General features: G+C 41.4%; 1 protein-coding gene across 2 annotated transcripts in view; it reads right to left on the bottom strand.

Moving 5' to 3' along the window:
* KDM3B (lysine demethylase 3B) overlaps nucleotides 1-16,575 on the bottom strand; it is an 83,741-nt gene that overhangs the window by 52,201 nt on the left and 14,965 nt on the right. For both annotated transcript variants that reach the window (XM_008255093.4, XM_017341086.3), the window contains exons 2-5: nucleotides 7,157-7,324; nucleotides 5,047-5,160; nucleotides 3,940-4,045; nucleotides 1,323-1,447 (exon numbers count right to left, since the gene is read on the bottom strand). In XM_008255093.4, the coding sequence (XP_008253315.1) occupies nucleotides 1,323-1,447; nucleotides 3,940-4,045; nucleotides 5,047-5,160; nucleotides 7,157-7,324 (513 nt within the window). The remainder of the gene's footprint in view (nucleotides 1-1,322; nucleotides 1,448-3,939; nucleotides 4,046-5,046; nucleotides 5,161-7,156; nucleotides 7,325-16,575) is intronic.

The raw sequence follows: 16,575 nt of genomic DNA, 5'->3' as shown, positions 1-16,575 counted from the left end.
TACTATAGATATGTATATTTTCTGAAATTTTGAAATGAAGATTATCTTAATATTTTTTTTTTGGACAGGCACAGTGGACAGTTGAGAGGGACAGAGAGAAAGGTCTTCCTTTGCCGTTGGTTCACCCTCCAATGGCCACCGCGGCCGGCGCGCTGCAACCGGCGCACTGCGACCGGTGCACCGCGACTGGCGCACCACGCTGAGCCGAAGGCAGGAGCCAGGTACTTCTCCTGGTCTCCCATGGGGTGCAGGGCCCAAGCACTTGGGCCATCCTCCACTGCACTCCCGGGCCACAGCAGAGAGCTGGCCTGGAACAGGGGCAACCGGGTCAGAATCCGGCGCCCCGACCAGGACTAGAACCCGATATGCCTGTGCCGCAAGGCAGAGGATTAGCCTAGTGAGCAGCGGCGCCGGCCATCTTAATATTTTTAATTGGATAATTAAATAAAAAGTTATGCTTATATTTTATGTGACTGCTAAGGGCAACTCTGAACTGAAGGGTATCATAAATACCTATTTGTTTGCCTCAAAATACTCATCTATTATTTTCTTAAATAATTCTCTATGTATCTCTATATGCTGCATTCTTTCTTTTTTTCCTTTTTCTGTGAGAGGCAGAAACACAGAGAAAAAGAGAGGTTCATGGGTTCACACTCCAGATACTTGGAATAGCCAGGGGCAGCAGGGAAGGTAGTTGAAACTGGGAGTCAGGAATTCAATCCAGGTCTCCTACATGGATGGCAGGAATCCAACTACTTGAGCCATCACTGCTGTCTATCTGGGTCCAAATTAGCAGAAAGCTAGATTCAGGAGCTTTAACCAGGAAACAAACCCAGGCACACAATGTGGGACATGGGTGTCCTTTTTAGCATCTTAAGTGTTAAGCCAAACACCAGAGGACTCTCTGTTTATTTTTGGAAACAATTCATTTGTTTTAGCATCTAGCATACAGTGGCAAAAACCTTACAGAAACAAATGTTGACTAATACTTTCTATTTTTGACGAACCAACTACTAACCTTTATGAAAATATAATAAAATGTTAATAACAATTTTCATTTGCATATTATTTTATAGATACTAGAGAACTTTTAAATACATTAGTGCTGTGAGGTTAGTGGGAACTTTATATAATTATCTCCAATTTACAGATGAGAACAGTGGGACTGAGAAAGTTGAACAGCCTTACACAGTGCCATACTATCATTAACCAATAGAACCAGAGAAGGAATTCAAGTCTTCTTATGTGTAATGAAGTGTTCACCTTCCCTACACCAGTGTCAGGAATGGATGGACCGCAGATGGATAGACACAAAGCCTCACCTCAGTTACAGACACATCCATAAGACGCGTGATGGAGTCTTGATGACTTACGACACCGTAGAGCCACCCCTCTTCCCCCTCTGGTTGATATATTTTGACTCTGTGACCTTGAACACTATAGGGACCTAAAAGAGAGATTAATCAGCACTGAGTAGTTTTGGCTAAGCTATACTTCATAGTTGTTTCTAAAAGAAGAAGGGCAACTGTATGATGTAAACATTTGGCGCTTTCAGATCTCAGCAAGTCCAGATCTATCAAACTCAGAAAAAATAAACATAAATGATTTTTCTGAGTGATCTAAGTTCTTCATATATTTGGAGATTCCTTAGAATCTCAGAGGCCCCTGATTCCACCACTTCTTAATCTTTCAATTCTGGAGGTAACAGAGAGGGAAAGTAACCTATAAGTCAAAACTATAGAAAACATGGAAATGCACTCAGATACATGACATGTACATGAAAAAAGTGGGAGGCCACTAAGTTGAATGTGCTACTATGTTAAGTGACTATAGAAATTTTATATGACCATTAATATTCTGCTATCTGACTTTCAATAACAGTGGGTAGAGAGTTCAATTTATGAGTTTTGCAGCCTCTGTACTAATAATAGTCGAAACAAATATGCACCTGTCTTTCTAGGAACGCAGAGTTTCAAAGACACTATTTTACCAGCAGGTAATGTTACCCTGCGATTTCAGCTGGCCCAGCAAGAAGGACAGTTTTTCTATCCTACATATTTTTATACATTTGAGGTTATATGGCTAAATCATTACTAATTTTAGATTATTCTCTCTCAGAGCTATAATTAAGATTCTTTAATGTTTATATACACACTCACACTCCCCACCTCTCCTTCTGTCCAATTTTCTTTTCTGCTACCAATTTTTCTTTATATTCTTTCTTCTTCCATATCTTTCCCAGGTTACTAAACATCATTTTACCCCATATCTTCCTTCCTCAATAGGTCTGTTTTCTTACCTTTACCTATTTGTATTTATTTTGACAAAAGAGAACCAAGAACAGTTTTTCACTGAAAATAACGATTATCATGAGGCCAAGGAAGTAAGGGGAGTGGATGTACAAGACGAAGAGAAAGATAAATGAAACAACAGTCTACCATTCATGTAGAATCTTGGGTAAAATCTGTATGTGAACTTTATTAACAATTTTTTGTTCTTAAAGATAACATGCTGTGAATGTGAATGGGTCTGTGGATGCAATGTTTTATGAATACACTTTGCACACCAAGTTATTTGTTGGTGTTAACAATCTTTAGTTCTTGAGAAATGTGCATATAGTATATTCAAGAAAAATAAGGTTTTTCATCTCAAGCTGTATCTCCAGTGTCTCAACACACTGTTTAGTACATGGTAAGTCTTTAACACATATTTAAGAAATGAAAAACCCTTGGGTCTGGCGCGGTGGTGCAGCAGGTTAACACCCTGGCCTGAAGCACCAGCATCCCTATGGGCGCTGGTTCGAGACCTGGCTGCTCCACTTCCGATCTAGCTCTCTGCTTTGGCCCGGGAAAGCAGTAGAAGATGGCCCAAGTTGTTGGGCCCCTGCACCCATGTGGGAGATCTGGAAGAAGCTCCAGGCTCCTGGCTTTGGATGGCACAGCTCCGGCCGTTGTGGCCAATTAGGGAGTGAACCAGAGGATGGAAGACACCTCTCTCTGCCTCTCCTCTCTCTCTGTAACTGTGTAACTCTGCCTTTCAAATCAATAAATAAATCTTAAAAAAAAAAGAAAAAGAAAAACCCAAAACCACAAATATCATTTTTCTCTTATTTGTGGTAGTTAACATATGGAGTATAAAAGTTGGATTTCGTATCATTTGGTATAGTTATAAATGGTGTTTAATTGAATCATATCATGTAAATGACAATCTATTCTTATTTCACATGTTAAAAAAAAGAAATGGAGGGGCTGGTGCATGGCTCACTTGGTTAATCCTCCGCCTACAGTGCCGGCATCCCATATGGGTGCCGGGTTCTGGTCCCAGCTGCTCCTCTTCCAGTCCAGCTCTCTGCTGTGGCCTGGAAGGGCAGTGGAAGATAGCCCAAGTGCTTGGGCCCCTGCACCCGCATGGGAGACCAGAAGAGGCACCTGGCTCCTGGCTTCGGATTGGCGCAGTGCCAGCCATAGCGGCCATTTGGGGAGTGAACCAATGGAAGGAAGACCTTTCTCTCTGTCTCTGTCTCTCACTGTCTATAGTTCTACCCGTCAACTAAATTAAAAAAAAAGAAAAAGAAAAAAAAATTAATGGAGGGAGAGAATAGTGAGGACTCTTGGACTACTAGTAACGCTTTGTCCTTAAGGTGGGTGTTGGTTAGAAGTATACTTATTGCATTTCTTGGTAAGTATTTTAATAAAATATTCAAAAAAGAAATGAAAAAACAACAGAAACTCACAAGAAAATTGTGGGCATGAAATCAGAATGGAAAGGAAACACTAGTCTTAGTGAGATCCCATGTTTCCAGCCTATTCTAGAGATTCAGCTAATTGAAAATACTCCATCTCCTCCCACAAAAAGAATAACAAATGTTTAAAGTTGCGTGGTGTCCCATTCTATCACTCAACATTCAGTATTCAGGGACAGAAGACTACCCATTCTTACCTCGGCTGAATATCTCCTGTAGCCTTTGGTCACTGATCAAAGCATTAACTGTTTCTCTCAGTGCAGCATGTTCCAAAAGAATCTGGTTTTGGCTCTCTGTTCCCATCTGGTAAAGATAAAAGAAAACGACTGGGGTGGGAAGGAAGTTATAGGGGGAAAAAGCCACTGCAATCCAAAAGCTGTACTTTGGAAATTTATATTTATTAAATAAAAGTTAAAAAAAAAAAAGAAAACAACCGAATATTAAAATGAATAGCATAGGAGAAAATATACCCTAAGGAGCTCTATACCAATATTTTTTTAAGATTGTCTGTAGAACTCATCTTATGAGTTGCTTTGCAAAAATTAAAGATACTAAGATCAACTGGGCTTAGGAAATAACACATGTAATAGCATATTAAAGCTCTGAGAAATCACATAAGAAAGAAACTTATTTTGGACAGTGTTTTCTCATACTGATTTAACCATGAGAATGAGGACAACCAAGGAGGAAGATATATCAACAAAGAAATCATCATTAATATTTCAAAGAACACAGTTGAGGAAATAATGCTGTTGGCTGCCACAAAACTTCTGGAAATATCCTAATTTTTAACCTTCAGTTAGCAACCCTTACAAATAAAAAATGAATACTACCCTTCTTAAATTCTGAAATTGCAACTCAGATGTTAGTTGTTTAAGCTACTAACATCCTTTTCCTTTGTCACTACTAGCTTTCCACTTTTCTTTGTCATTCAATAATTCATTCTGCCTGAAACCAGCCCAAACTCCCCCAGCCTGCCTGCCACTAATGTAAACAGAGGCCCCTCAGACTCAAGTTACAGAAGAGCCATCTCAGGAAAGCAACCTCTTTGGAAGAGACTCTTAGAAGTGTGGTCTTAAGTCTTGGTGGTTCAGGGTGTGATGGAAGTGGGTAGAACAGGAAAGAAGCTTCAAGGGAACATGAAATGTACTTTTCAAGGGAACATGAAACTTTAAAAGGATTAGGGGAATTTATGGGTGGAAGTAATAAAGAAATGCTGAATGAAAATAGGAAATACTCATATCAACAAAGCAATCAACAAGGAGGGAAACAGAAGGCTCAGGACTAGAGCAAGTGTTAAGTACCTGGAACAGGTGCAAGCCATTAGCATCTGACAGGAATCGAAGCTCTCGATCCAGAAGGTATTCAACTGGAACCACTGAACCCAAACCCAGTTTATCTACTAGAGGAGTGAAGGTCTGTGAGGTACAATGAAAGAATTTGATTAGAACTCTGAAATGAAAATATGTAACAATTCAACTGAATCTCTCTACTTTAGAGAAAGCATTCCCTATTATTAAATCTTTCATCCCTGTGGGGGAAGATAAGCTAAAGCATAAGTCCTTGGAAACATTCCCAACTTGGCAGCTGTCCTTCAAATAATCACAGTAGCAAACTAAACCAGAAAGGCAACTCAATACTCTTACTTACGGTTTAAAAAGACAACAGGAATGAGTAACTCCAAATTCTCCCTAGGTATCTGACTAATCTTGCCAGGCTTTATGAAGTCCAAGCTTCAATAAATTCCCAGAATAAAGAGTTACACTTTTGGGGCACTACCTGTTAAGCAGCTGCTTGGAATGCTGGCATGCTATGTATCAGAGTGCCTAGTTGAAATCCTGGCTACTCTGTTTCCAATCCAGCTTCCTGTTAATGCACATTCTAGAAGGCAGCAGATGATGGCTCAGGTACTTGACTCTCAGCCACCCACATGGGAAACCTGGATGAAATTTTAAGCTCCAGGCACGGGCCTGTCCCAACCTTGGCTGTTGAGGCATTTGGGAAGCGAACCCATGACTGGAAAAATCTCTCTCTCTGCCTTTTAAACAAAAAAAAGAGACAAATATAAAAAAGATAAAATTGTAACTTACAGTGTAGAAAGTATCACTGGTATAATAAATAGGTATGTGTAAATTCTTATTATTTTATAAGTAACTAGATTCCATATCCACATATAAAAGAGCTTCAACAAAAAGTTCAATTGGAAAGTGGCCTTAATAACAAATGAAAGAAGGCAGATTACTAAGTGATGACATGTACAAACAATAGGTAAAGAATATGTTTTAAAAAGTGTCAGAGGAGAGGGGCCAGTGCTGTGGCACAGCAGATTAAAGCCCTGGCCTGAAGCACCAGCATCCCATATAGGCGCCGGTTCTAGTCTCAGCTGTTCCACTTCCGATCCAGCTCTCTGCTATGGCCTGGGAAGCAGTATAAGATGGCCCAAGTCCTTGGGCCCCTGCACCCACCTGGGAGACCCAGAAGAAGCTCCAGGCTCCTGGCTTTGGATCGGCACAGCTCTGGCCATGTGGCTATCTGGGGAGTGAACCAGCAGATAGAAGACCTCTCTCTCTGTCTCTACCTCTCTCTGTAACTCTGCCTTTCAAATAAATAAATAAATCTTAAAAAAAAAAAAAAAAAAAAGGAAATATGTTTAAGAAAAAAGTGTCAGAGGAGAATGAACTTTTTATATAAAAATGTTAACATTTTATGCTTATGCTTTGCTAAAAGGATTGAAATAAATAGATACTCTTAGAATTAAATTTTATAGCTTTTGTCTCATTTCACAAAACCAAACTTGATAATTCAAAAACTTCAAGGATTATAAGCACTGTTTTAAAACTATGGCATGGGGCTGGCATTGTGGTGTAGCGGATTAAGCTGCTGCCAGTGATGCTGGCATCCCATATGGGCACTCCACTTCCAATTTAGCTCCCTGCTGAAGTGCCTGGGAGAGCAGCAGAAGATGGTCCAAGTGCTGAGGCCCTTGTATCCACATGGGAGACTCAGATGAAACTCCTGGCTCCTGGCTTCAGCCTGGCTCAGCCCTGGCTGTTGTGAAGACTTGGGGGGTGAGCCAGAGGATGGAAGACTGATCTCTCTCTCTCTCGCTCTGTAACTTTGCATTTCAGATAAATAATTAAAAAAAAAAAAAAACCTAAAACTTTGGTATGAGAAAAGACTAATGGTGAAAACAGTTCTTTAGAAATGAGAAAGTATCAAATACTATCTAACACAGAAAGTTTTGGAGAACATATGAGAAAAGATTTTTCCTAAATTTTGCTTTAGTGACTTCAGAATAAAAGTGACTTACGAACGAACAAGGCACATACAAGTAGTTTCTGAGAATTCTAAAGAGTTCAGGTATTGGATAAATAGTAAAGTTATCTGAAAAAAGATCAAATAAAAGCCACTTACCAGGGCTGGCCACTGTGCAATTGAAACTCGAGTGCCCTGGAGAAGGACTGGATCTTTACGAGGTGCCCACACAAGTGACCCTTCCAGTAGAAGCACAATAACTTCTTCAGCATGAACTTTAACCCAGGAGTGTTGCTTCCAGTTACAGCCATCAAATTCTACAAAGATCTGTAAAAATAAAAAAGAAGAAAAAAAAAAGAGCAAGAGAGAGCGATAGATAAACAGTTGGAAATTACATTTGGAAAAATCTCACACTATAACATATAAACAAACATAAACCCCTGTTTTGAATAATTGACCAAGGAAAATTCTGCTAACTTAAGTTCTTTAAAGGATGTCAATAAAAACTGATTTACTTTGGAACCAGGAACCTGGTCTTAGCCCTACTCTAAAAAAATGGATGAATTATCTATAGCCATTCAATAATTTTTAGTCAATTTTTACTTTCCAGTTCATTTCTACACACACAAAGTTGGGGCTTGCTATCTATAAGGTACTGTGTTGGGTTAAGAATAGAGAGAGGAATCTGGCACATTTCCTGGTCTCAGAGAGCTCACAGTTTAATAAGAGGAGGAACCTTTATACTTCTATTGATTTTTATTTGGGGGCCAGAGTTGTGGCACAGTGAGTTATAAGCTGCGCTTGTGACTCCAGTATCCCATATCAGAGCACCGATACTGCCTAGGAAGATGGCAGGAGATGGCTTGGATCCCTTCACTCACGTGGGAGACCCAGATGGAGTTCCTGGTTTCTGCTTTAGCCTGGCACAGCAAGGGCTGTAGCAACTATTTGGGGACTGAACCAGCAGATGGAAGATCTCTTTCTCTATTCTTTTTACTCCATCACTCTTTCAAATAAATAAAATAAATATTTACAGAAAAGTTATTTGAAAGGTGCAGTGACAGAGAGAAGAGAGAGATCATCCATTCACTGGTTCACTCCCCAAATGGCTGCCACAACAGAGGCTGAGCCAGGCCAAAGCCAAAAGCCAGGAACTCCATCCTGGCCTCCCATGTGAATCTCCAATGTGGTGGGAAGCATTTGAGCCATCTATCATCCATTGCCTTTCCAAACCATTGGCAGGAAGACAGATCAGAAGCAGAGCAGCCAGGACTTGAACAAGCATTCCAATATGGGATGCTGGCTTTAATCCACTGAGCCATAATGATAGTCTAAGTAATATAAGCATATAGTACAAATCTTCAAAGAATAAGCAGTGAAAAGTAAAGAATTTCTCTCCTACTCCTGGATACAGATTTTTAAGTGCTCCTGCCAGAAGTGATCTCCCATCTGCTATCCAAAAGCATAGTATAGTTACAACAATGCTTTACTTCCTCCCTGAAGAGATAGTCTTACTTCTTGAGATATACTTAAGAAGATTTGGTGAAGATTTTTTTATATGGCACTGAAGAAATATCTTTATTTACATGGAAAAATACTATAACTTTACATATAAAATTTTAAGTGGCATATTACTAAACGGTGGTATCATAAGTGATTATTTTGTCTTGTTCATCTGTTTTTTCTGAAAACTATTTATCAACTGTGTCATTTACAATGACAGAAACCACACACTTATCTTTTGAAGTTAGAAGTCGTCCTTTCAGACTACAAAGGTTCCTTTTCCTTTATTTCCTTCATTAAGTATCTATCATCTCCAGATCCATCCAAGTCCATTTAAAAAATTGTTTTAAATTTTGTTTAAGGAATACAACTTCATGCATTTAATATACACAGATTTGGGAACATGATGACCGCCCCCCCCTTACTCCCAGCCATATTCCCGCCTTTTTTTTGTCTATCCTCTTCCTTTCCTGTTTTTACTTTCTATGGAGATCAATTTTCAGTTAATTTTTACACTCTTACACTAAGTAAAGAGTTCACGATTAGTATGAAGAAAAAAGAAGTAAAAAGGGCCAGCACTGTAGTGCAGTATGTTAACTCTGCCTACAGTGCTGGCATCCCATATGGGCACTGGTTCTAGTCCCACCTGCTCCTCTTCTGATCCAGCTCTCTGCTATGGCCTGGGAAAGCAGTGGAAGACGGCCCAAACACTTGGGCCCCTGCAACTATATGGGAAACCCAGAAGTTCCTGGCTCCTGGCTCCAGGTCGGTGCAGCTCCAGCCATTGCAGCCATCTGGGAAGTGAACCAGGGGATCAAAGACCTTTCTGTTTTTCTCTCTCACTGTCTATAACTCTAATTCACAAATAAATTTTAAAAATCCTTTAAAAAAGTAAACAACAATAAACAAAAAAGAAAAATATTGATCCTCAACAGTCAAAGCAAGGGCTGTTTAAAACCACTGCATCTCAAAGTGTCAGTTTCGCTCCTATAGGTATGAGTTTTTGAAAGCAATTTATACTAAATGAAAAATATGCTTAGATTTGGCTTTCTATATAAATTCTGACTTCTGCCCACGATTCAACACAGCATAAACAGCAAGATACACACATGTAGGTATGAGTATAGATATGTCCAGTGCCTGACACATAGCTGGCTACAAGAAAGGGTTAAAGTGGCCGGCGCCGCGGCTCACTAGGCTAATCCTCCACCAAGCGGCGCCGGCACACCGGGTTCTAGTCCCGGTCGGGGTGCCGGATTCTGTCCCGGTTGCCCCTCTTCCAGGCCAGCTCTCTGCTGTGGCCAGGGAGTGCAGTGGAGGATGGCCCAAGTGCTTGGGCCCTGCGCCCCATGGGAGACCAGGAAAAGCACCTGGCTCCTGGCTCCTGTCATCGGATCAGCGCGGTGCGCCGGCCGCAGCGGCCATTGGAGGGTGAACCAACGGCAAAGGAAGACCTTTCTCTCTGTCTCTCTCTCTCTCACTGTCCACTCTGCCTGTCCAAAAAAAAAAAAAAAAAAAAAAAAAAAAAAAAAAAAAAAAAAAACTAAAAGAAAGGGTTAAAGTATTTATGTATTTATATACCATTTCATCTTCAAAAAAGAATTTTAGTTGACTTTTGGGAAACATATGCAATAAAACAAAACATGTTAAAAAATCAGAGGCAAGGGGTTGGCACTGTAATGTAGTGGCTAAAGCCTCCACCTGCAGTGCTGGCATCCCATATAGGTGTTGGTTCGAGTCCCACCTGCTCCTCTTCTGATCCAGCTCTCTGCCATGGTCTGGGAAAGCAGTGGAAAATGGCCCAAGTCCTTGGACCTCTGCATCCACATGGGAGACCTGGAGAAGCTCCTCGCTTCAGACTTTGGATCAACCCAGCTCTGGCCATTGTGACCATCTGGGGAGTAGACCAGCAGATAGAAGACTTTTCTCTCTTTCTCTGCCTCTCTCTAACTCTGCCTTTCAAATAAATAAGTAAATCTTAAAAAAAAAAAAAAAAAAAAAAAAAAAAAAAGAGGCAAGTAAACTATAATAGAAAATCACTACAGAAGTGACAAAAGGAAAAATTAATCAGCAAGTATCTACACAGCTGCTTTAAATGAGTGACATATTTGGTTCCAAATTTCCCAAAGGCCAATGTGAAAATGAAGACCAGATCAGTTTCACAGTTCCCACTGTTCTAAAAGAAAACATACAGAAGTTACTTAGGGAAGGAAAACTTTTCAACCACTCGACTCTATAAAAATCTTCTAATGTGAAGCTTCCATCAGCAACACTGAGTAATGTACGTAAATATAAAAACTCCCATAACCCTGACTCCCAATGGCAACCAAGTAGAGTTACCAGGAGAATATATAAGTACTAGGGGCACCACAAATTGTGAATACTAGAGGTCTTGCATGTATGTGAGGGAACTTCAAGAAGATTGTAGAGGAATGGACATTGTGGCACAGCAAGTTAAACTGTTGCTTGGAATTCATGTATCCCATAATGGAGTCCCTGGTTTGAGTCCTGGCTCCTCCACTTCCAATCCAGTTTCCTGTTAAGCATTCTGGAAGCCAGATGACAGCAACAGGTGAGCCACTGCCACTCATGTGGGAGACCAGGTTACTGGCTTTGGCTTGGCCCAGACCTGGCTGTTGTGAACATTTAGGGAGTTAACCAGAAGATGGAAAATCTCTGTGTGTGTGTGTGTTGCTTTGCCTTTAAAATAAATAACAAAATTTTAAAAATAAGACTGCAGAAAAATGTTATTAAAAATAAAAAATAGAGGGGCTGGTGCTGCGGTACAGTGGGTTAAAGTCCTGGCCTGAAGCACTGGCATCCCATATAGGTGCCAGTTCTAGTCTCAGCTGCTCCTCTTCCGATCCAGCTCTCTGCTATGGCCTGGGAAGCAGTACAAGATGGCCGAAGAAGTGGGGTTCTGCACCCACGTGGCAGACCTGGAAGAAGCTCTTGGCTCCTGGCTTCGGATCGGCACAGCTCCAGCCATCTAGGGAGTGAACCAGCGGATAGAAGACCCCTCTCTCTCTCTGTATCTACCTCTCTCTGTAACTCTGTCTTTCAAATACATAAAATAAATATTTTTAAAAATAAAATAAAAAATAGAGGGGCTGGCGCTATGGCGCAGTGGGTTAAAGTCCCATCCTATAGCCCTTGCATCCCATATGGGCGACAGTTCGAGTCCTGGCTGTTCCACTTCCAATCCAGCTCTCCGCTAAAGTGCCTGGAAAAGCAGTGGAGGACAGCAAGTCCTTGGGCTTCTGCACCCTCATGGGAGACCTGGAAAAAGCTGCTGGCTCCTGGCTTTGGATCAGCCCAGCTCCAGCCATTGTGGCCATTTGGGGAGTGAACCAGCGGATTGAAGACCTCTCTTTCTCCCTGTCTACCTCTCTCTGTAACTCTTTCAAAGAAATAAATATAAAAATAAAAAATACAAACTTTCATTACAAAGTTCCATAGTTACACATGTTTGTAAATGACAAAACCATCCATTTAGTCCATTCCTGAAGAACTGCAAATCCTAGGAATTTCACCATGTCAGTGCAGCCTTATTTACATTAACTGAAGAAAAAAATGTTGCCCTTCAAAGGTTTTTGAAAATTTGAAAACAAAAAGAAGTCAGAAGGAGCCCAATCCAGACTATAAGGAGAGTGGCTAGTGATTTTCCATCAAAACTTCACAAAATTGCCGTTGTTTGAAAAGAGGAATGGGCAGCAGGATTGCCGTGATACAAGGACCCTCTAAGGAAGCTTTCCCTTGAGTTTTTCTGTTGAAGCCTTGGCTACTTTTCTCAAAACATGATTTTTACAGAGAGAGAACACAGAACTGGGCTTTATTTTTAAACACATGAATGGGCATACACACACACACACACACACACACACACACACATATTCCTAAGAAGTAATCCAAAGTCCCTGCCCTCAAGTAACTTACAGGCAACTACAAAGAGATGTATTCAAACCTAGATTCAAGTGGAGGGGCCAGTGCTATGGCGTAACAGGTAAAGTTGCCACTTGCAGTTCCAGCATCCCATACGGTTGCAGGTTTGTGTCCCGGCTGCTCCACTTCTGATCCAGCTCTCTACTATGGCCTGGGAAAGCAGTAGAAGATGGCCCAAGCCCTTGAGCCCCTGCATGCACGTGGGAGACCTGGAGGAAGATCCTGGCTTCGAATTGGCACAGCTCCAGCTATTGCGGCCAATTGGGGAGTAAACCAGCGGATGGAAGACCTCTCTCTCTCTCTCTCTCTCTGCCTCTTCTTTTCTGTGTAATTCTGACTTTCAAGTAAATTAAATAAATCTTAAAAAAAAAAAAAACATTCAAGTGCAGATTCAGGCACAAGGAAAAGTATTAGCAGCATAATGCATGAAACTGGGGCTTATGATGTAGGAGGGCTGGGTTAGCCTCAGTTCCATTCTATATTAATTGCAAAACTTAGACAACCCATTCTTCCCTCAAGTCTTGGTCTCCTTTCTTGTGATAAGCCACACCGCTCTTTCTTAGCTCACAGACTGGCTATGAAAATTGAATGAGGTAACATTCACATATACTTGGGTGTGTGTGTGTGTGTGTGTGTGTGTACCTTTGGCTTAGCAGTTAAGCTGTCACTTGGGATGCTTGCAGTCCACATCAGAATGCCTGGGTTTGAGTTCCAACTCCAATCTCTGTTCCACCTTCCTGCTCATGTGTGCCCTGGGAGGCAGCAGGTGAAGGTTCACATAGTTGGCTCCATTACACATGTGGGAGAACCAAACTGAGTTCTTGGGTCCCAGTCTGGGCCTGACCGGAAGCAGCTGTTGTGGGCATTTTGAGAGTCAAACAGCAGATGGGAGCTCTGTCTCTCTCTTTCAAATAAGTATCAACTTAAAGGGTTCATAACATAAAAAAATCAGTAAAAATACTTTGGTGCATTATAAAGCAGTATATATGCAAAGAACTTTGGGCTCCATCTAGCTGCTGATGATGGGAGGGGTTTGGGAGTAGAAGGTGTCCTTACAGTACCTAGAGTGCAAACAGCAAGAAAAGAAGTGACTCGTGCTTGTGGGAACCCATGAGCCATGTTACCGAGTTTGATGACTGGCTGGATAGAGAAGTCAGGAAGATTTCGAAAATGACTTGGATTTTGAATCAGAGACTAACGGAAGTAGTGCCATTACAAAGATAAACTGCTATGAGGAGATGATGGCTAGATGACACACAAGACTTTGCAAGCCGTGAAAAACAGTATAGTGCTTCAATACCAGCTGGATCTGACCCTGAGTTGGACATTATTCTCCCACACATCACTGAAAAACCCCGAAGTTGAGGCTCCATTTGCTGTCTTCCTAATCTCCCAATGACTTTAAAAATCAACATGAGAGTCATAAAGTCTATAATACCAACATACAACACTAAAATAAGTGATTGTGCTAAAGTGGTAGCTTTTTTTCCCTCTGTTACTAAGAAATTCAACATTCTACAAGCTAAAACTCAAATGCTATCATCATGTATCTGAAAGCATCAGAGAAAAGTTGAAATATACATGGGAGCCAGATTTTACTCAATTTAAAAGCAATTATCTTTTAACCTGCCTGGGCAAAGGATATGGAATAAAGTGTTTAACTGACAACCACTACCTTATCTACATTGTGAGATGAAGCAATAGCTCCAGGCTAATGATATAAATTTGTTTTGGGAGCAATATGTAATATGGATACATGTAAACATGTTTTCCCAATAGTAAGGAGAACTGGCTCTAGCACTGTACTTCATTTACTAACTAAAGAACCGGAAGGAATCAGAATATACAAGGTAAAGAAGTATTTCAAATTGAAGTACACAAAACAAAGTCTTAAAATGGTACTGGGCTAGGCCGGCGCCGCGGCTCACTAGGCTAATCCTCCGCCTAGCGGCGCCGGCACACCGGGTTCTAGTCCCGGTTGGGGCTCCGGATTCTGTCCCGGTTGCCCCTCTTCCAGGCCAGCCCTCTGCTGTGGCCAGGGAGTGCAGTGGAGGATGGCCCAGGTGCTTGGGCCCTGCACCCCATGGGAGACCAGGAAAAGCACCTGGCTCCTGGCTCCTGCCATCGGATCAGCGCGGTGCGCCGGCCGCAGCGCGCCGGCCGCGGCGGCCATTGGAGGGTGAACCAGCGGCAAAGGAAGACCTTTCTCTCTGTCTCTCTCTCTCACTGTCCACTCTGCCTGTCAAAAAAAAAAAAAAAAAAAAAAAAGAAAAAGAAAAAAAAAAAAAAGAAAAAAATGGTACTGGGCTAGTCCATGGGATAGGAAGAAAGGATATAAACAAATAAAAATCGGGGCTGGTGCTGTGGCTTAGTAGGCTAAGCCTCCGCCCACAGCACTGGCCACCTATACAGGTGCCATTTAGTGTCCCAGCTGCTCCTCCTCCAATCCAGCTGTCTGCTTAAGGCAGAGAGCAGTAGAAGCAGGAAAGCAGTAGAAGATGGCCCAAGTGCTTGGGGCCTTTGCACCCATGTAGGAGACCCAGAAGAAGCTTCTGGCTTCAGATTGGCTCAGTTCTGGCCACTGAGGCCATTTGGGGAATAAACCAGCGGATGCAGAACCTTTCTCTCTATCTCTCTCTCTGTAACTCTATTTCTCAAATAAATAAAAATGAAACCTTTAAAAAAAAAATCAATGGTAGTGGTTGGACTGAGTCAGAGATGACCAAAGTAGGTTGGAAATCTATATAGAACAGTATTAAAATACTTTGAGATAATTTTTTAAAAGTCTGATTACATTTCTACCACTAGAGTAAAAGTAGCAAATACTACTACACTAGCTACCTGATCCCCAAGGATCAAATATAATGCATTTTATTCATTAAGGCAAGTTACTATTAAACTCTTTCATTTCAAAATTCTCTTTATGGTCTGTAGTGATGATTATACAATCATCTAAGTGACAATAAAATCAAATAAATTCATAAAAAAAAAAAAAAAAAAAAGCTGGGATTGGCAAGTGGTTTAATTTAAGATGTCACTTGGGATACCTGCATCCCATATCAAAGTGCCTAGGTTTGAGCCTCAACTCTGCTCTCAATTCCAGCTTCCTGCTAGAGACCTGGATGGAGTTCCTGGCTCCTGGCTTTGGCCTGGCCCAGCCCTTGCTGTTGTGGCCAATGGGGAATGAACCAGCAGACGGGAGATCTGTGTCTATCTGTGCCTTTCAAATAAAAATAAATAAATAAAATTACCTTAAGTTTCATAAAATCATATGGCAATAATCTGGAAGCACAAGATTTCATGTTTGTTGAGTAATCACGTAATCATCAGTTTGGATTCTGGCTCTCTACAAAACCATTCTTACTACAATTAATAAGATTATTTATTTATCTACTCATTCAACAAAACTAGGACATCTCTTACCCGTACAGAACTTGTGAGGCCCAAGAATATCAATGTAGGGGTTAGCGTTGTGACAGAGTGGGTAAAGCAGCCATCTGCAATGCCAGCATCCCATTTGGGCACCTGTTTGAGTCCTGGCCACTCCACTTCTAATCCAGCTTCCTGCTGATGGGCCTGGGAAAGCAGTGGAAGATGGCCAAAGTGCTTGGGCCCCTCCACCTATGTGGAAGACCTAGAGGAAGCTCCTGGCTTCTGGCTTTAGCTGGCCCAGCTCTGGCCATTGCAACCATTTGGGGAGTGAACCAGTAGATGGAGGATCTCTCTAACTCTACCTTTCAAGTAAATAAAGAAATCTTAAATATATTTATATATGTACATATATATATATTTTTAAGGTAAATAAGGTAGAACTTTGCGAGAGACTCATACTCTACCCGAGCCAAACAAGAAGTACAGAAATTATTATAGATCTATGCAATAAGCAGTAATAAAAATATGAACATTCTATATTAGGATGGACTAGGCATCTACCTTGGAAGTACAGTGTCTTCACAGAAGAGATAGCAGTAGGCAAATCGGGACTTAAAGGACAAGCTACATTCTTTGGGCAAAGAAGTGAGGGAAAGACTTTCCAGCAGGTTCAAAAGCAGAGAAACAGAAAACAGACCAACTGTTCTGGAAGGAGGAGAAGCTGGTAAATAAGCAAGCTGCAGAGGGCTCTGCCTGGCACA

Source organism: Oryctolagus cuniculus, chromosome 6, assembly GCF_964237555.1.
Source record: "Oryctolagus cuniculus chromosome 6, mOryCun1.1, whole genome shotgun sequence".
NCBI classification, from domain to species: Eukaryota; Metazoa; Chordata; class Mammalia; order Lagomorpha; family Leporidae; genus Oryctolagus; species Oryctolagus cuniculus.
Note: the sequence above shows the minus strand (reverse complement) of the source record. Positions and strands in the feature narration are given on the sequence as shown.